The 18,751-nt window shown below is 39.2% G+C and overlaps 1 protein-coding gene across 4 annotated transcripts in view; it reads left to right on the top strand.

Moving 5' to 3' along the window:
• ankrd13b (ankyrin repeat domain 13B) overlaps positions 1–18,751 on the top strand; it is a 39,783-nt gene that overhangs the window by 10,094 nt on the left and 10,938 nt on the right. For all 4 annotated transcript variants that reach the window (XM_061682400.1, XM_061682402.1, XM_061682401.1 and 1 more), the window contains 5 exons: positions 7,894–8,029; positions 10,317–10,441; positions 15,241–15,286; positions 15,379–15,522; positions 16,117–16,357. In XM_061682400.1, coding sequence (XP_061538384.1) covers positions 7,894–8,029; positions 10,317–10,441; positions 15,241–15,286; positions 15,379–15,522; positions 16,117–16,357 — 692 coding nt within the window. The remainder of the gene's footprint in view (positions 1–7,893; positions 8,030–10,316; positions 10,442–15,240; positions 15,287–15,378; positions 15,523–16,116; positions 16,358–18,751) is intronic.

Raw genomic sequence — 18,751 nt, 5'->3', positions numbered from 1 at the left:
GTAAAAAAAAGAAAAAACAATGAACGGAACACCTTAACAATACGAACACTAAAAGTATTACCGATGTTTGCAATAAAGAAAAAGAATAGGTGATAATACTCATGTTTCATGTCACTGAAAATGATCCGATTGTCCCATGAACAGTGCTAAACAAATGTATTCGACCACCTATCATATTTGTCTCAGAGACCATCCAGCATCCTGAAGGTCTTTGATGCCAACTCTTTCATTTTCACTGAACTCTCCACATTTGATCATTTTGAACAGTAATGAGGAATTTCAATGTGAATTTCCTTTTTTTTATACCCAAATTTGAGCCGGGCTCACTGGGCTTTTCTGAGAAGTCAGAAATTAATCAAGCTTGATTTTGTCAGATTCTGTCGAAGGGATTTCTTGATTGAATAGGTCCCGGAGGTAATCAGGATTGGGTGTGATCAGTGAAAATTAACCCAAATTGCAATTACCTACAATTAATTCATGATTTAAGAAGGGGAGTAATTACTTTTTCACACAGGGCCAGATCATTTTGAATACTTCTGTTCCTTAATAAATGAAATCTCTACTACGCATTTTAAGGTCACTTGGGTTATATTTCTGTGATATTTACATTTGTTTGATGATCTTAGGTAAACTATGTAAAACTATAAGAATTTGAGAAGGGGGCCAATGCTTTTCCCGGTACTGTAGTCCATTTATTGTCAACCAGCACCCGCTCAGTCCATGGCAATAAGAACTTGCTTGATAGTGGACCGTGACACTAGTGTTCTAGCAGTTTCCATTTCATGGCACGGTGGAGCCATGGTGGTTCCCGGGTTGTTCCTGAACACCCTAAACAATTTCGTTTTGTCGGAGGGTGACAGCTTGGGTCCACCCATCCATCCATCCATTTTCCGAGCCGCTTCTCCTCACTAGGGTCGCGGGCGTGCTGAAGCCTATCCCAGCTATCATCGGGCAGGAGGCGGGGTACACCCTGAACTGGTTGCCAGCCAATCGCAGAGCTTGGGTCCACTTATTAAAATATTCAGGGGAATGTGCATTTATGTGAAAAACTAATTTGATATGACATTAATGCTTATAATAAGTGCTCACTTCTGTCACAATTTCATATTTTCTTCCATTCTCACTTCCTGTAAATACAGTGGTCATGTGTCTTGATGCTGTACCAATTCATATCTCTCAATGTAGGCCTGTCAAACATATGTTTGCCCTCGAGCAAGGCACTATATCTTCCCACCCTGACAGTGATGGTGCAGGGAGAGAATGCTTAATGGTAACAACGAATGTGTGGCAGCATTCTGCTCTCTGTCAACTTAGCTAAAAATAAGAACGTGGTTATTTGTGACACAACAAAGCTGACATCAACATAAATAATGTTTCAATCCTCCAATATGTCTCATATTGAATTGATGTTGTACATAATTCTTTTCCGCTCTCAGTCTTTCTTTTTTGTTCATCCTTTGAGCAAAAGATAGTAAAGAACAATACAGGCCACTTTCATTCAGTAGAGTTTTTTATTGACTAGCTGTCCTTGTTTCTGAAGATATATTTTAGTTTTCAATCGTTACACACAGCACCAGTTCACCTATTTACATTGGGACTCAGCAGCTGAATAAGGTATTTTTTATTTTTTTTTATTTTTTTTTGAGGAGTCAAACCAAGTTCTGTTAGTAGGCTATCGCAAAGCAGACCCGAGACAAAATTGGCTAATTTTGCTTTGCAGCTAAATTATTGTATTGTATTGGTTTGATTCAGTGATGAGATTCAGAAGTAAGGTGTCCTCTGTTTTGGAAAACCCAAATATGATCGTCCAGTCTCTGTACCGCTTATCCTCACAAGGGTCACAGGTGTGCCGGAGCCTATCCCATCTGAATTGGGCCGAGAGGCGGGGTGCACCCTGAACTTGTCGGCAGCCAATTGCAGGGCACCTAAAAACAAACAGCCATTCATACTCACATTCAGGAAGGCCAGAGCCTGGATTTGAACCCACAACCTCAGAACTGCCATCCTTGCATTTTCTACACCTCGGGGTACTCCCTGGACTGGTCACTAGCTAAACGCAGGGCACATATTGATAAACAATCTTTCACATTTACACACGGGCCACTCTGTTCTTCAATCCAGCCCGTCGAGCATTGACATTCACAAGAGTCCTGGAATATTTGTTGCATTAATTTATACATTTTTTTTTTTTTTTTTACCCTACAATTTTTCAATGAAATGTCTTTCTTCACTGTTTATTTTCCATTCACTTATCTCATAAAAAAAGGATAATTGATTAATTGTAATGAGTAAAATAAATAAATATTAAAATAAACACTTTATATATACTATGTTAAAACATTGTTTATTTTATTTCATAATTATGTAATGAATTACAATTAAAACAATTACAAATAATCACATTTAGAGCGAATTATTTGATTATTAAAAATATTTCACAGAGTATTTTACAAACACATTTTAACTTTTTTTTTTTTTTTTCAACCTCCAGAACTGGTCCATCTGCCCATTTTTAAAAATCCAATGTGGCCGTTGAGATCAAACGTTTGCCTGCCGCTTATTTAGAGTCTTCAATTAACCCGAGAAGAAGCCTGATAACCCGGCGAAAACCCACGTAGGCATTTGGAGACCTTCACACAGTATGGCTTGAGCCAAGATTCAAAATCTTGAATCACAGGACTGTGAGGCAGACGTGCAAACCATTAGTTCACCATGCTGCCCGCGCCCTATTTTATATTATATAAAACCACTTTCTGTAATACATATATTACACTTGCTGTATCTGCCTCCGCCTTCCCACATTTCTGTTTATCTTTTCCCAGCATACACTCATTTTCGTTCCCCCGTCAGGCTCCTCTTCTGTCTCTCCAGCTCAGCCCTCAACCTCTCCTTTCTGGTATCCATAGTAATTGAAATGGAATACGGCTATAAAATAGGTTTAAACTGGTAATCACCAACATTAAAGAAGTGCTTGAAAAGGGAGGACATTGGATGAATGGTTGGCTGTGAGACACTAAGGGCCTGATTTACTTAAAGTTTTGTGGGTGCGAAAACGGGTGCAAACTTGATTGTTCAGGCAAACAGGTGTGGAAGATGATACACTCGACTGTACGTGCCCACCCAGGATTGCGAGCAAAATAAATACATTTAGCACGCGCAATGTGATTTGTCAAACCTGAGACAGAATGCAATGACTGATTTTGCGCCTTCGTCTGGAAGTGCAGGTGCAAACCAGCAAACCAGCGCGCACAGTAGTGCCAGCGTAGCGCTGGCAAAATGAGTGGCGGAGGGGAGAAATTTTATGCTCATGTAAACATTTATGAAATGCCAGGAGAAAAAAAAACAAACATAAATCTAACCTAAGGGCTGACTTGGAGCCATTCACAAGATGGAGTCATGCCATATCACCTAGGGAAAAAAATATTTTCATCCCTGCATCCGCGCGTCTGAGTCAGTCGCTGCAATCTGTTAGTGTCAATACAGAATATAGCGCCCACCATTTGGGATCTCAGTAAATCAGGCCCTAAATGCCACGTAAAGGCAAAACTCGAAAGCCAAGCCAAAGCTCTTCATCTTCTATGCAGTGGTTCTTAAAGTGTGGTTATAGTACCACAAGTGGTACGCCGGCTCGCTCTAGTAGTACGCAGTTTTTCGTTGAATAAAATGTACAAACTGTGCATAATGTTATAGTGCCTTAAATGTTTTGCGGCTTCCAGTACAGTACTTTTGTTAAATACAGTTCAGTTGTATTTAACTAATTAAAGTACAGTGCAAACTGTTTAGGAACATTTATTTATGGGCATCTTTTTTTGCACGTTTATGTACATTTTATTTAAATCAATAAGGTTTTAAAGGTTTTTTTTAGGATTGAAATGTTTTTCATGAGCACTACATTACTGTATTTTAATGTTGGTCATTGTGGTGATACTTGCAGTGCCAAGTATTTTTTGAAGTGGTTCTTGGTATAAAAAGTTTAAGAACCACTGTTGTATGATTTACCATATACAGTATTTTTTTTATTATGTTTTTTTATTTCTGTCAAGTCTGTTCTGTTGAAATTGTCCCAGAAATAACTTCCCTGCAAAATAAACATGTCCATTTTGAATGGTAACGTTTCCAAATCTTTCTATAAATATCCAGCTGCATTGTTAAACAATAGAAAACAATAGTTTGGACTGAACAATGCTTCCTGCGACTTGGACAGTTCTTCACTTTCATGCAGCCATACGATATCTGCAGTGTCCTTCGAGAGATGTGAAAAAACAAAACAAAAAAAAAAAAACAACTTGCCCGCATAGAAAAGTGGCTTCATTTGCATATCGAGCTCTTTGTCGCACGGCACACACAAGCCGAGTGACGTCTGTCTTGCATTGCAACAACACGTCTTCTGCTTATTCCCCAGTGGGCATCAGCACCCGAGGGAGTCTCTGTTGTTGTTCTTTCCTTCAGCTTACTTCGCAGCCTCCCTCATTCCCCTCCTCGCTTGCATGCTCTACTTTGCCGCTCCCCCTCCTGCCATTCTGTTTTCCCTCACTCGCAGCAGCATGCCATCCACATTTTCTCCTTCTAGATTTGCCTGTCGACTGATCTCTGGCAGCGTCTCCGTGGTGGCCTCTCAAGCGCCGAGTGAATAGATAGTGAGCAAATAGATAGACTCTATCGAGTTATGTTAAACAAAGCATTATGAATTTCACTTTGTCAGCTGTCTTGTCTTTGTCTGCATTTGATTCTAGGCACATCAATGTCTTGCCTGCCTAATGTTTAACGTTTTTACCATTTCTTTTCTCTTCTCAATTGTGGCAGCCATGACTGATAGTAGTAGAGTATTTCTCCTCTCTCATTGCGTGTGTATATGTTGCATTATAGCAATTAAAAGTACATTTACTAGCCACTTTATTCATCTTACAACACAGGAGCCGTTTCATGAATTAATAATTCTACTCTAAAAGTGGTGACTGTCTGGTAATCCAGTCCAGGGTGTACCCTGTGTTTCTTACTCAAAGTCATCTGGGACAGGCTCCAGCTCTCCTGGGCCCCCTGAATAAGCAGTAGAAAATATTTTCAAGCAGATGTCGTTGGAATGTGATGTTCCTGAGGTATGGGAGGATGAATTCTGATGGCATCTTCACGGCGTTTGGGGAATTACCAGACGTCATGTTCCAGATGAGCTGATGGGGTCAGCTTTTCTTGTGGTCACAAAACATGTCAGAGAGAAATTGGGCTGACAAACCATAAAAACAATGATTTGTCTCATACGCGATGAGCGATTTGGCAGATGAACCCTAATACAGTTTTCATTGGGAAAGGTGAAAATTGAATGTGCAAGAATGGATCAGGTAAACATTGCAAACATCAGACAAATTCACCGTCTTGCCAGTAATACGTGGTAGCATCCATCCATCCATCCATCCATTTTCTGAGCCGCTTCTCCTCACGAGGGTCGCGGGCGTGCTGGAGCCTATCCCAGCTGTCATCGGGCAGGAGGCCGGGTACACCCTGAACTGGTTGCCAGCCAATCGCAGGGGACATACAAAACAAACAACCATTCGCACTCACAGTCACACCTACGGGCAATTTAGAGTCTCCAATTAATGCATGTTTTTGGGATGTGGGAGGAAACCGGAGTGCCCGGAGAAAACCCACGCAGGCACGGGGAGAACATACAAACTCCACACAGGCGGGGCCGGGGATTGATTGCCACCCTACGTGGTAGCAATACAGTATAAATGTTCACTATGTAACAGATTTACTATAACTGATTTATTAGTGCAGGCAGACTGAATACACCGCATTCCAAATTATTTTGCAAATTGATATTTTGCTCAGATTTTCCGCATAATTTTCAAGTCATCAAATGTTAGAATATATAATGTTAGAATATGTATAATATGAATGCTTTAAAAAAATAAATACCTCCAGATGATTATTTTAAAAATAAATAAATAAATAAATCAAATTATTATGCACAACAGTGTTTATTTCTCGTTAACTCGCTGCTAATGTAGCTTCGTTTGTGCTTGAAAGTCAGTGTAAAGTATCATAATTGCGTGAAATGGCCCAAGAGAGATGATGTCATGAAACATATCGGTCTTGTGATGTATCGGTCGCGAACGAGCCCGTTATTTTTTTATTATTATGATTTATATGTATTTTGTTTTATGTTTGATGTTATGTAGAACACTTGGTTACAGCTAAAGTGCTCTACAAATACATAAATATTTTACAGTTTAGTCTTTTTTTAGCATTCTCAGTATGGGAATGAATAAAACAATGTAAATCATGCATCTTCGATTCGGGCCACTTGGGAGCCGAAACCGGCTCTTTGTAAGGAGCCAAGCCTAAAACAAGCATCTCTCGAATTTATTATCGGGTGTGCAGATTCTATGAGGAAGCCTTCGACGATGTTGGTCGTAATCAAGTCGGTCGTCAGGATCTTGACGATAGCAGCAACAAACAAAGATTACTGACGCTGTGCAATCAATGTGACTTGTCTCTTTCTTGAAACGGTTTGGATTCAGGGTTGCTTAAAATTCAGAATAAGGGTTAGTTCAGGAGATTGTAGTTCGGGTACACTCGCCTGTTATAATATTTACTGACAAAAGCATAGTACTTACCATTTCAGTGTAATTTTGTAGTTTTTTAGATTATATTTTTAGATTGGATAAATGAAGATGCCTACGCCTGTGCTTGTGGAAGCAAAATGGACTCTGTTTTTCCCCCCCAGTTGCCTTCTGTAAATCAAGGGAAATTTAGTTGATAGACTCTTGAATTAACTTTACAACCAGACCTGACACTCAACATCCACTGTTCAGACGAAAATATTGTGGCAGTACATGAAAATGTGAAAATACGAAGCTGTCCCCTCCTGTTCTGGGATGGCTTTTGCCCAGATTTTAGAATGTGCCTGTGGGACTGTAGGTCCATTCATCCAGAACAATCGTGAGCGTTGGCTCACAATCTCTGTTGTAGTTTATCACAAAGGTGTTTGATGAGGTTCGGGGTGAAGTCCCACCACACCAAACCTATCCAGATATGATTTTATGAACCGTGATGTATCCTCTTGGAATAATAAATCACATTAAATGGGGGTCTAGTAGAAAGCCTGAGTAGTGAATACATACATATACCTCAATGCTTCTTTATGTATTGTGCGTACTGTAAACTCCACAATAATACAAATATTTAGAGGATAAGCATTATAACTTATACCTATTTGTACAGTTTGTAAAATAAAACAGATTCTCTTCGAATGATGCAGTCTTGGAAACTGCAGTTTTTGTCACGCTCTTGAATCATTCTCTCAAGCTCTGCTTCTGTGATATATTTGTTACTGAGACTCTTTTATTTTGTTTTTGTTTTTTTATTACTCTGATTTGTACCAAGCGTGTCTTTTGTTGTAAATATAGATTTTGAAAGAGCTCTTTAAATGCGGTTTAAAATTTGCAAATAGGATGACATTAGCAGATAAGGTCATGTTGACATGCTGCTAAATATAGCAACTCAGCTTTTTTTCAGCTGCAGTTTTGAGCCTTTTGTGCCTTTGTATGTTGCAAAAACAATGAAAAAGTAAGTGATTCAATATATATATCTTTTTTTGAAGAAAATGAGTTGTAAATAAGTAAGATGGCGCAGCACTGTAGCGACCTTCCTCATTAGTGTGCAGACGGTTCAATTAGCACCTGTCACCAGCTCCCTCTCCACCTCTCTGCTGTCAACTTCATGTTGATGTTTCTTTTTTATATTTTGCAGTACATTCTCTCCCACCTGAGGCACACTAGTATGCATTTATTCCAGATATAGTCTGATATCTCATATGTCATATCACTTTATTTCCTCTTTATCACCTCTTACCTCTCTTCTTCTTTTTTTTTTTTTTTTACCCCCTCCACCCAGACTGATTTAGAGTCTGTGGACCCCCGGGGTCGAACTCCTCTCCACCTGGCTGTCACACTGGGCCACCTGGACTGTGCCAGAGTTCTTCTGCAGCATGGAGCTGATGTCAGCAAGTTGAACCGCAACGGCTGGACTGGTGAGTGTGTATGTTTTTATTTATTTCATAGATGTGCTTGATGTATAACTGGACGGGAATGTGTTTAGGAACTTGCCAGGAATATTACGGTCCTTTCTTTCTTGGCAAAAATTGGCTTAAATCTCAAGTGTTATTCCATCTACTGTACTTTTGGAGACTAATTTCTTCTAAAAGCACATACTCATTTAAAACCTTTTATTTTAAAAAAAATATTATTTATGTGCTTCTTAGTAGCACATAACACAATAATTCATAATGTTGTTTTTATAGCGAACTTTGATTGAAAGAAAAACATAATTTTCCCAATATATTGACTTCACTCGAGAGGCGGGTTCTGAGAGCCCATACACAGTAAGTCAGCTGCAGAGGATTTGCAGGACAGGATGTTCTGCGAGCGCAAATCTCTCAGTTGGGTGTTGCTAAAGCAGCCACAAAGACTGCTCTTCAATCCGCAGTGAAAGCCACAAGGTGGCTTTGGTTGAAGAGGGTTGATCCGTGGGTTCTGCTGGGACACGACCCAGTCAGGTTCTGGTGAACCTGGGAAGGATCGCCTGGGAAAGAGTGTAAGGATGATGTGAGACCCAAAACACTCCGTGACCTCAGAATACATCGTTGATGACCCACTGCATCCATGAGATTTTACTCGCAAAGATGACAAGCTGAGGAAACCTACTACTGAAAACAAAAAAAACAAAAAACTTCACAGCAACAGTAGCTATGTAGTATTTCATCAAAACATATAAACAAAATTACAGTTAATGAACATACTGTATTTTGCGCCCATAATTATAATCTCGCTTTTCACAGTAATCACCGCACGTAGTATACAGTGAAGCCTCATTTATTGCCGGGATACGTTTCAGACCTACACGCAGATTCAACGCTAATGTGATAAAAGTCGGGTTGAGGTTGACAAGTCGATGATGTCGACTAGTCAAAGCTAAGCAAAGCAGCATCATGGTCTTTGACGTTGAAATCAGCATAATTCATGTACGGCGAATGTACCGACCCAATTTTGGCCTGAGTGCATTAGTCAAGGCCCAGTTTGGTGAAATTTGCCTTTAATTGCCAATCATCAGCTCAAAACATTATGTCCATTATCCATGAATGTCAGCAATTGGTTTGTCAAAAAAAAAAAAATCATGACAATCGGCTCAGTTTATTGATTCTATTGGGCAGAGATGCTGTATCTCTGTTACAATTCTGTCTTTCTACCTATGAAGACTTGATTATTCTTCACTTGCAAATTGCTTTGGGTTAAAAAAAAAAAAAATATGATCCATGATTCATTAGTTGATTTGTTGGTATTGAGAGGATGTGAAAAGCCATGTTTTTTTTTTTTTTTTACAGCTCATGCATATGTTTTAAATAAAGCCACAAGCAAGATATTGTTTCTATTAAAAAAAACAACAACATACAACATATGATATGGTTTACGATAACGCATACAAGCTATTTTTGTTCATATAGTCATGTTGTAAACCTGAAAATGTCTCTTCTTAACTGCTCCCCAAAGGGTTTTACTGGGATAATGCTCATGCGACGTGCAGTAAAGAATTTGTATCAGACTACATTTGAAAAAATATTTAAAAAAATAATATATATAATTATATATAATTTCCACCTTATTTAAGGCCTCTCTTCGTGTAAGTTTTATTGTTGTTATTCCCTTGTGGTAGGATAAAGCTGCAAGTAAATTAACAGTATAAAAACGTTATTACTGAATTTCCATCAATGGATTAATTATATCAGATTAATTATTAATAATAAGCAGCATGACAGTAGACCTTATCCTATGCTATTTCAATTAATTATAATTTCTGAATGAGATCAGCAGACAAATTACAGAAAATGACGGAGAGCAACTCCCATGATACTGTGCTCATTGTCACGCTACCGTCTTTGAAAGATCTCTCCTATATATTCAGTGGTTAAAAAGGGACATTTTCATCTTCTTTCATCACTCATTGGAGTCTACAAATATGTGACTTAATCTGCTTTGTAATTTATGTCAGAAATGAAATAATGAAAGCTCCAGCTCTTGTAGGTAGGAAACATTACTGTTTTATTCTAGCTTTATTTTAACTGTTAAGAATAGTAGCAAAGTGGCTACCTGATGAATGGGGGTAAAAAATGTACTAATTTATAAAACTGGATTTTCCTTCGACCTACTTCAGTTTCTGGCTGCCGCCTTAAATTGCTCATGCACATCAATTTTAGATGAGACCTGAGTGATTGGCTCATCTTTGTCATTCCTTCTCGTTATCTCTCTCTCTCTCCTGCCCAGTTCTTCAGGAGGCAGTCAGTACTCGAGATCCGGAGCTGGTGCGCCTTGTGCTGCGTTACCGTGACTACCAGAGGACTGCCAAGAGACTGGCGGGCATCCCCGTCCTGCTGGAACGACTGCGCCAAGTGGGATTTCACACAAGCACACACAATTTTAAAAATAAAAATAAAAAAAATACAATTGCACATCAAAAGTGACTTTGATGCAGTGATGCCTTCATTTTGAATAATAGATTGATTTTTATTTTACATCTTTATGTTCAGATGCAAATTGAGTATTCCTATCGTTCTTTAGAACGCATGAATAACTTATTAGTCTAGGGGGATAAAGTATTGTGTAACTCACATATGCTTGTTCATCTGGCACGCTTTCCTGTTTTTTGACTTTATTATTGTGCATTTTCATGTTTTGCTTCCTTTGCCCTCAAAGTCATTGTCACCATTAGGAGCTGTATATTGCCTGCTTACAAAACCTTCCGGAAGCAGAGCACGCACTCTAGTCTGTACACACATAGTTAAAGGGAATTTAACATTTTGGATGCAGAAGACACAAGAGTACTGTTACAACTTGTGTTAAATATGAATGAAAAATATTCTGAATTTCTCATTTTGTTTTAGAAAATGTTAATATCTTATTGGACAGGCTGCCAGCATTTGTTCCCTGCTCTTGCCGGTGTCATGCTCTGCCATGTAGAGATTACGTATTATTTAGTAGAGTTTCACACCCCACTTTCATTTGTAAGTTTTATTTTTGGTATTCCTGTGGATTGTGTCAAGGTACAAGCACATCAACAGTATAAATACATATTAAACTAGTTTTGTGTAGACGCAATCTAAACGATGCTGTTTACATCATAATCTAGAGCACCGCAACAAACTATACATTTAAAACTGTTTTTGCCTGTATTGGAAAAGTGTAAATATACATTTTTACGTGTAACTTGAAAAATGAGTGAATAATAACTCTATTTCTGACCACAAAGACTGACACATGACTTTCTTGTGTCATTTCCATCTAAAAAGTCACTTTCATTCAAAATTTGGGCAGGATAGAAATATTTTTTTTGCAAAGCAAGATCCCTTTTTTACTTTGCAAGAAGATAAATATGGAGGCTAAAATATTAGAATCTTTCAGTTTGACCTCATTCTGGATTTGTGTCATCTCTAATTTGTGTTCTCCCTACTACTTTATTGTCAATGCATAACATAAATCACCAATTTGTGTATGTTGGATCAAATCTTGCGAGAGAAATCTGTGATCATCCTGGAGCAAATTATATCGGAACATTTATTAAAAGAAATCCACAACCAATGAATCTCACCAGTAAACAAAAGGGAAATTATTGAAACAACTATAAAATGTAAAAATAAAATGTCCACTGATTCCGATGATTTCGGCATGATTGTAATAATAAAATAAGGTAATTGCGGGTATTGCAAAGCTATTATCATATTATACTTATCATTACAACCTAGTACCTTCCTACATAAACTGAAAATAGCAAATGTCATTCCTCTGTACAAATCCAAAAGTACTTATTCACAATCTACAGAATGGAAAAGAAAATCATGCATTCCATCTACAGTATGGCTTCAGAGAAAAAAGATCGTCACTGGCAATATTAGATTCTGTTGAACACATCACAAATGCTATCCAAAAAAAAAAGTTTGCAGCAGGATTATGCATCAATCTAAAAAAACATTTACACACAACAGATGAGCAAATACTAATGAAAACAAATAATTTTATGGTATTAGGTGAACATTTTTGAATTGGAATTATTATGTACTTGGGGAGTAGAAAACCATTTGTTAAACTACAAAACTGCTGCTCTATGTGTTTGGTCAATGCCTGTGGAGTCCCTCAGGAGTCACTATTGGGTCCCACAATGTTCGTGTTATATATGAATGATCTATGTCATTTTTCTGATGTGTTAAAGCCTATTTTGTTCTGGACAGGATTTAATTAGTATTATAGAGCTCTTCAGAAATTAGCAAATTTAAGTCATGGTTTAATAGGAACAAATTTCCGAACCGCTTATCCTCACTAGGGTCGCGGGCGTGCTGGAGCCTATCCCAACAATCTTCGGGCGAGAGATGGGGTACACCCTGAACTGGTCACTAGCCAATCGCAGGGCACATATAAACAAACAACCATTCACTCACATTCACACCTACTGGCAATTTAGAGTCTTCAATCAACCTACTATGCATGTTTATGGGATGTGGGAGGAAACCGCAGTACCTGGAGAAAACCCATGCAGGCACGGGGAGAACATGCAAACTCCACACAGGCGAGGCTGGAATTTGAACCCCGGTCCTCAGAACTATGAGGCAGATGTGCTAACCAGTCTTCCACCGTGCTGTCCTAATAGGAACAAATGACCATTAAATCTATTCAAAAGGACAATAATGTTATATGGAAATTGCAGTCAAATTTCACGTACAAAATTTCAAATAGATGGGGTGAATATTGAAAGGGTAACTGAAAACCAATTTCTAGAAATAATAATTGCTAGAAATAATAATAATAATTATGATAATAATCTCGCTTTGAATCCTCACATAAAACAACCATCACTGTATTATATGAAGCAAAACAGGTCTTGGAAAACACTACACATTCGCTACTGCTCGTTAGTTTTACCATATCTAAGCTACTGTGCAGAGATATGGCACAACAACTGTATTAAAACCACTATATATTCTACAAATAAATATATCAGGATAATCATCAGAATTGACTATTGGGGCCATACGCAATGTTTGTTTTTTTTACAGTCAGGATATTATAACCCATGTATCAAATACACTATCAAACACCACAAATCATGTGCAAAAACTAATCAATGAGCAGGAAATATTCAGAGCATGTTTCATAAGAGTGAGGGAAAATATCATTGAAGAGGATTGTTTGACTTCAAAAGAGCTAAATTGAGACTTACAGAAGGACGTTTTTGTGTATGTATATGCAAGCTGACCATATGGAACTCTCTAAAGAAAATGACGACTTGAAACAATGTCCAAACATGAAGCAATTGAAGATTATGTATAAAACATGACTCATGAGAGCTACAGGATGGAAGGTGTTTAAGCATTAAGTGCTTGTTTTTCGACAAGCTCTTCTGCTTTCTATTGTTGTTATTCATTTACCTTTTATTTTTTGTTGTCGTTTTCAGTTTTTCCACACAAAGGACTGAAGGGCATAAGGAAGTGGAACATGATTTTATTTGTGATTATGGAAAAGGGGTGGGATTAAATAAGCACAGCTTCTTCTGCTTTTCCAATGTGTATTATTTATGAATTTACTTGTTTGTGTTTGTAATGTTAATGTTTTAAATTGTTGTTACAGGTGAACAAACAAATGCACTTGCGTCTTATTTCATTTACACGTTCTAAATGAATACTCTCTTGATTTCTGTGCAGAGAACAGATTTCTTTCTCTGCTATGATCTGCCAATTCATCTGCTGTTCTTTTTCTGGCATCTTTACGAGCCAACTGTTCTTCTTTTTGCCAGTGTTAACACAAAGCAGACCTGCAGATACAGTATGCGCACTTTGTTTACAGTATGGTTGTGTAAGGATTTCTAAAGGGATATTTTGGTCATACCTGACAATGGAGTTGGGTTTGAATCTGAAATACCATCTCAGAAAAGCAACAACATTATGGACAGAAGATTGGGTGCCTCGCTGGCACTCTGGCTGATGGTCCAAGTTGCTCAAATCACTTGTTGAAACTAGTTTTTGTCAGGTTTGCTCAGCTAATGCAAGACAAATGGAAATAAATGTATTGGGATTCATACACAGTTCTGTTTTAACAACAGTTTTTTTTTCTTTTTTCTTTTGCAGCAGCAATCGTTTTAGTGAAACAGTTGTTTCAGTGGGAGATATACAGAATTTGGGTTCCGTTCCATTACGGTCTTAGAATAGAGGGATCCTTGAATTGTCTTGTGCAATTGGATTTTAGATCTATAGGTATTTCAGTTGTGGTACTTATTTGGTATCTGCTGGCTAGAAAACACACGAGAAAGCAGTCTTTTGATTCAGTCTTACATTTAGAAAATGATTGTCATCTTATTGGTCAATTTGAATAACTTTCTTACGCATCATTCTAAAGATTCCTGGAAATGACAAGCATACATTGGAGCATTCTAATACATTTATAACACTGGATGTGCCTGTATTTATATAAAAGTAAAAAGAAGTGTTGGGCATTTTGTCGGAATGTAAAAAAAACAATGATAATAGCAAATCTTCACAACACACAAACACTGTCCAGTCACTTACCACTTTCTTGTGTCATGTCCAGCTAAAAGATATTCATTAATTCACAACTTAAAATTCCCTTCTAAACTCAAAATATGACCAAGTCTGACTCATTTTGGGCTTAACAGTATGTGGCAGTTAAAAGTGTAGTCTCAGGGGAGGTTCCAATATAATACTTCAGTTGCCATGCACTTTAGCCTGTTATAATGTTCTCATTATTTAAGAAACAAATGAATGAGATTGTTCTTGTGCACATTTGGCTGCAGCTCATGTCATCACACATGCCATCTTCAAATACTCTGGTACCAGTTCCAGGTGGCTTCACATTTATGTGGTAGAAACTAACCTCTCACACTTATATGTGCACTGAAGCGCACACTTGAAAATGTCACAAACGTCACTCGGCGTTCTTCCTCCGCTGCTCTCACCCACATCCTTCCCTGTCCATCATGTACTATTATTTACCCACATGCACATAATACACAAGCAGCGCTCTGTGCCCGTCACAACATCTTTGGCAGGCATCAGTTTCTTTATTCACGCTCCATCTTTTTGGGTTAATGGCCATCTGTAAAGTCATTATCTTGCCAACTGTCTCTATTCATCAATGGCTTTCTCCTTTGTCTTGACCAATGGTTGCACTCTCTTGGTCTCTGCAGGCCCAGGACTTCTATGTGGAGATGAAATGGGAGTTTACCAGCTGGGGTGAGTGAACTGTGTTTCATTTTGGTCACGGACATCAATCCATCTATCCATCTATCTAGCTAATCTACTTGCCTATTTGTATTCGTCCTTAGTGCCCCTCGTGTCTCGTATCTGCCCCAGCGACACCTACAGGGTTTGGAAGAGTGGTCAGTGTCTCCGTGTTGACACAACTCTCACCGGATTTGAGCAGATGACCTGGCAGAGAGGAAATCGGAGCTTCATTTTCAGGGGACAAGGTCAAAATGTTCAGTCACATTTGCAATTGTACGATGTGCACTCTAGAAGATCATCCATATCCCTTTTGTCAGAAGGACACTGTAGTTGCTAATATGTCAGTCTGACCATTTATAAACCAAGCTAATGTTTCGACACATCAGCAAAGTTTCTTTAGCACTTTCTGATATTTGTCAATCACGGGATGTAAGTGCGAATTGAAACAAATTCCAAAAGTAATGCAAGTGTGACTGTCTGTATTTTTCCTCTAAGATGCTCTCTGTCCCCCAGCTCCCTTCGCTGGAATCACTTCATGACCCCCTGTACTTATTCTTCTCCCCTGGCTCTGGAGTTCTCATTTTATATTTATCTTTGTTCCTCTTACATCTTAAATAATTTTTCATCTTCTGACCTGTCCCTGGACTTGTCTTAGGCTCTGCAAAATGTTCTCCCACTCTGTTTCTTTACTCTTCCTGCACCCGTGTGAACATGTTCCCTCTTGAAATCAATCACTGACGTGTCATTTGTACCCTTGGAGCTACGTATTATTATCCGTTTTCACACTTAAATTGCCCTAACTTTTCCCGGCATCCACGCATCCTGATCTGACATCCCAGACTCCAACGCAGAGGTGATTGAGGTCGACCACGACAGGCAGCTGGTGTTCTGTGAGACCCTGTGTGTCTCGTCTCTCGCAGCGCTGTCGCCCGGCCGGGGCAAAGGCGGCGCCTGCGGCAGTACGGCTGCCGGTTTGGGCCTGCTGGGGGGAGCGCAGCCCACTGATGAGCAGGTGGCGGCCCGACTGTCTGCCGCTGTGGTGACCACTCAGCTGGACACTCGCAACATCGCCTTTGAGAGGTCAGATGCAACGGATAACATATTTTAAACTTCATACTTCATACTATAATATCCATCCTTCCATCCATTTTCTGAGCCGCTTATCCTCACTTGGGTCGCGGGAGTGCTGGAGCCTATCCCAGCTATCGTCGGGCAGGAGGCGGGGTAAACCCTGAACTGGTTGCCAGCCAATCGCAGGGCACATACAAACAAACAACCATCCGCACTTACATTCACACCTACGGGCAATTTAGAGTCTTCAATTAACCTACCATGCATGTTTTTGGGATATGGGAGGAAACCGGAGTGCCCGGAGAAAACCCACGCTGGCACGAGGAGAACATGCAAACTCCACACAGGCGTGGCCGGGTATTGAACCCCGGTCTTCAGAACTGTGAGGCAGACGCTCTAACATGTCACCACCGTGCCGCTCATACCATAATATCCCATAGTAATATAATATCTCTCTACGCTGGAGAATTGACACTCACATTTAGACCTACAAGCAATTTACAGACTGTAGCGAATGTACATGTTTTGGACCGTGGTATTCAACATACACTAAACACGCCACACAAAAAGCCCCACATTGATTTAAATCCAGAACCTTCTTTCTGTGAGGGGCTCTTGTTAGGAGGAATTAAATAAAAAATAAAATAAAATTAAAAAAAAAAGGAAACCCAGCTCAGTAACACAGGTACATTACGACAGGTTGTTAGCATGGCTTATTCATGGTGAACTAGTGTCAAACATGCAATGTCACCTGTTTGATTTAGTATTTTTTTGAATATACAATCAATGAAAAGCATATGAGGTGATCAACTTACCGACGACCCGGTGAGAACGGTGACGTGACTTACTGCAAGTGGGGGTTTTCCGAACCCAGAAAAATGCAGCAGTTGGCGTAAAGTACACCACGCTTATATATGTTCACCCTTGGTTTGTCTCGAGAGCTGTCGTATTCCTTCTTTTTTACTTATGTTGCTATCCATCCATCCATCCATCCATCCATTTTCCTTTCCGCTTATCCTCACTTATCTCAGCTGACTGGGCGAGAGGCGGGATACACCCAGAACTGGTCGCCAGCCAATCACAGGGCACATATAAACAAACAATGGTTCACACTCATATGCACACCTATGGGCAATTTAGAGTCTTCAATCAACCTACCATGTATGTTTTTAGAATGTGAGAGGAAACAGGAGCACTGGGAGAAAACCCACGCAATTACAGGGAGAACATGCAAACTCATTGATTATTCATCAATTTCAAAAACACTTACACACAACAGATGAGCAAATACTAATGAAAAGAAATAATTTTATGGTATTAGGTGAACATTTTTTAATTGGATTATTATGTACTTGGGAGTAGAAAACCATTTGTTAAACTACAAGTGTACAAAACTGCTGCTCTATGTGTTTGGTCATTGCCTGTGGAGTCCCTCAGGAGTCACTATTGGGTCCCACACTGTTCATGTTATATATGAATGAGCTATGTCATTTTTCTGATGTGTTAAAGCCTATTTTGTTCTGGACAGGATTTCATTAGTATTACAAAGCTCTTAAATTCAGAAATTTGCAAATTGAAGTAATGGTTTAATAGGAACAATTTTCCGAACCGCTTATCCTCACTAGGGTCGCGGGCGTGCTGGAGCCTATCCCAGCTATCTTCGGGCAAGAGGCGGGGTGCACCTTGATCTGGTCGCTAGCCAATCGCAGGGCACATACAAACAAACAACCATTCACACTCATATTCAAACCTATGGGCAATTTAGAGTCTTCAATCAACCTACTATGCACGCTTGTAGGATGTGGGAGGAAACCGGAGTACCTGGAGAAAACCCACGCAGTTATGGGGAGAACATGCAAACTCCACACATGCGAGGACGGATTTCAACCCGCGTCCTCAGAACTGTGAGGCTGATATGCTAACCAGTCAATCACTGTGCCACCAACTTTTGTTGCTGATCAGAGTTAAATAATCCGGCCAAGAAGCTATAATATTCTCCTTTGTGAGAGGCTGCGGTGTGCTTGAGCAAATGATTCACAACACCCCTCGTTCACACCGTCTGTCGCTACAGTCTCTGTTTGGCTATTCTTTGCGTGTCTGAACACTTGGGAAATAAATAATTAAAAATAAATTACAGGCAGAAAATGGGGCAAGAGAGGGCTAATTTTTAAAAGATCATTTTAATGATATCCAATTGTCATGTCGTACAGACAGTTTTAATACATGACAAAAACAGTTTTTTCTTTAAACTGCAAACTCTGTCTTTAAGGACAACGTCTAACTGCTAAAACAACAATGGTTAAAAAACCACAGGCAATAAAAAATATACGTACATCAGTTACAGAAACAACTACTCAGACATTATACTGTACGTGCATTATATAAACAGCAGGTGCGTAAAAA

This window comes from Phycodurus eques, chromosome 7, assembly GCF_024500275.1.
Source record: "Phycodurus eques isolate BA_2022a chromosome 7, UOR_Pequ_1.1, whole genome shotgun sequence".
NCBI classification, from domain to species: Eukaryota; Metazoa; Chordata; class Actinopteri; order Syngnathiformes; family Syngnathidae; genus Phycodurus; species Phycodurus eques.
Note: the sequence above shows the minus strand (reverse complement) of the source record. Positions and strands in the feature narration are given on the sequence as shown.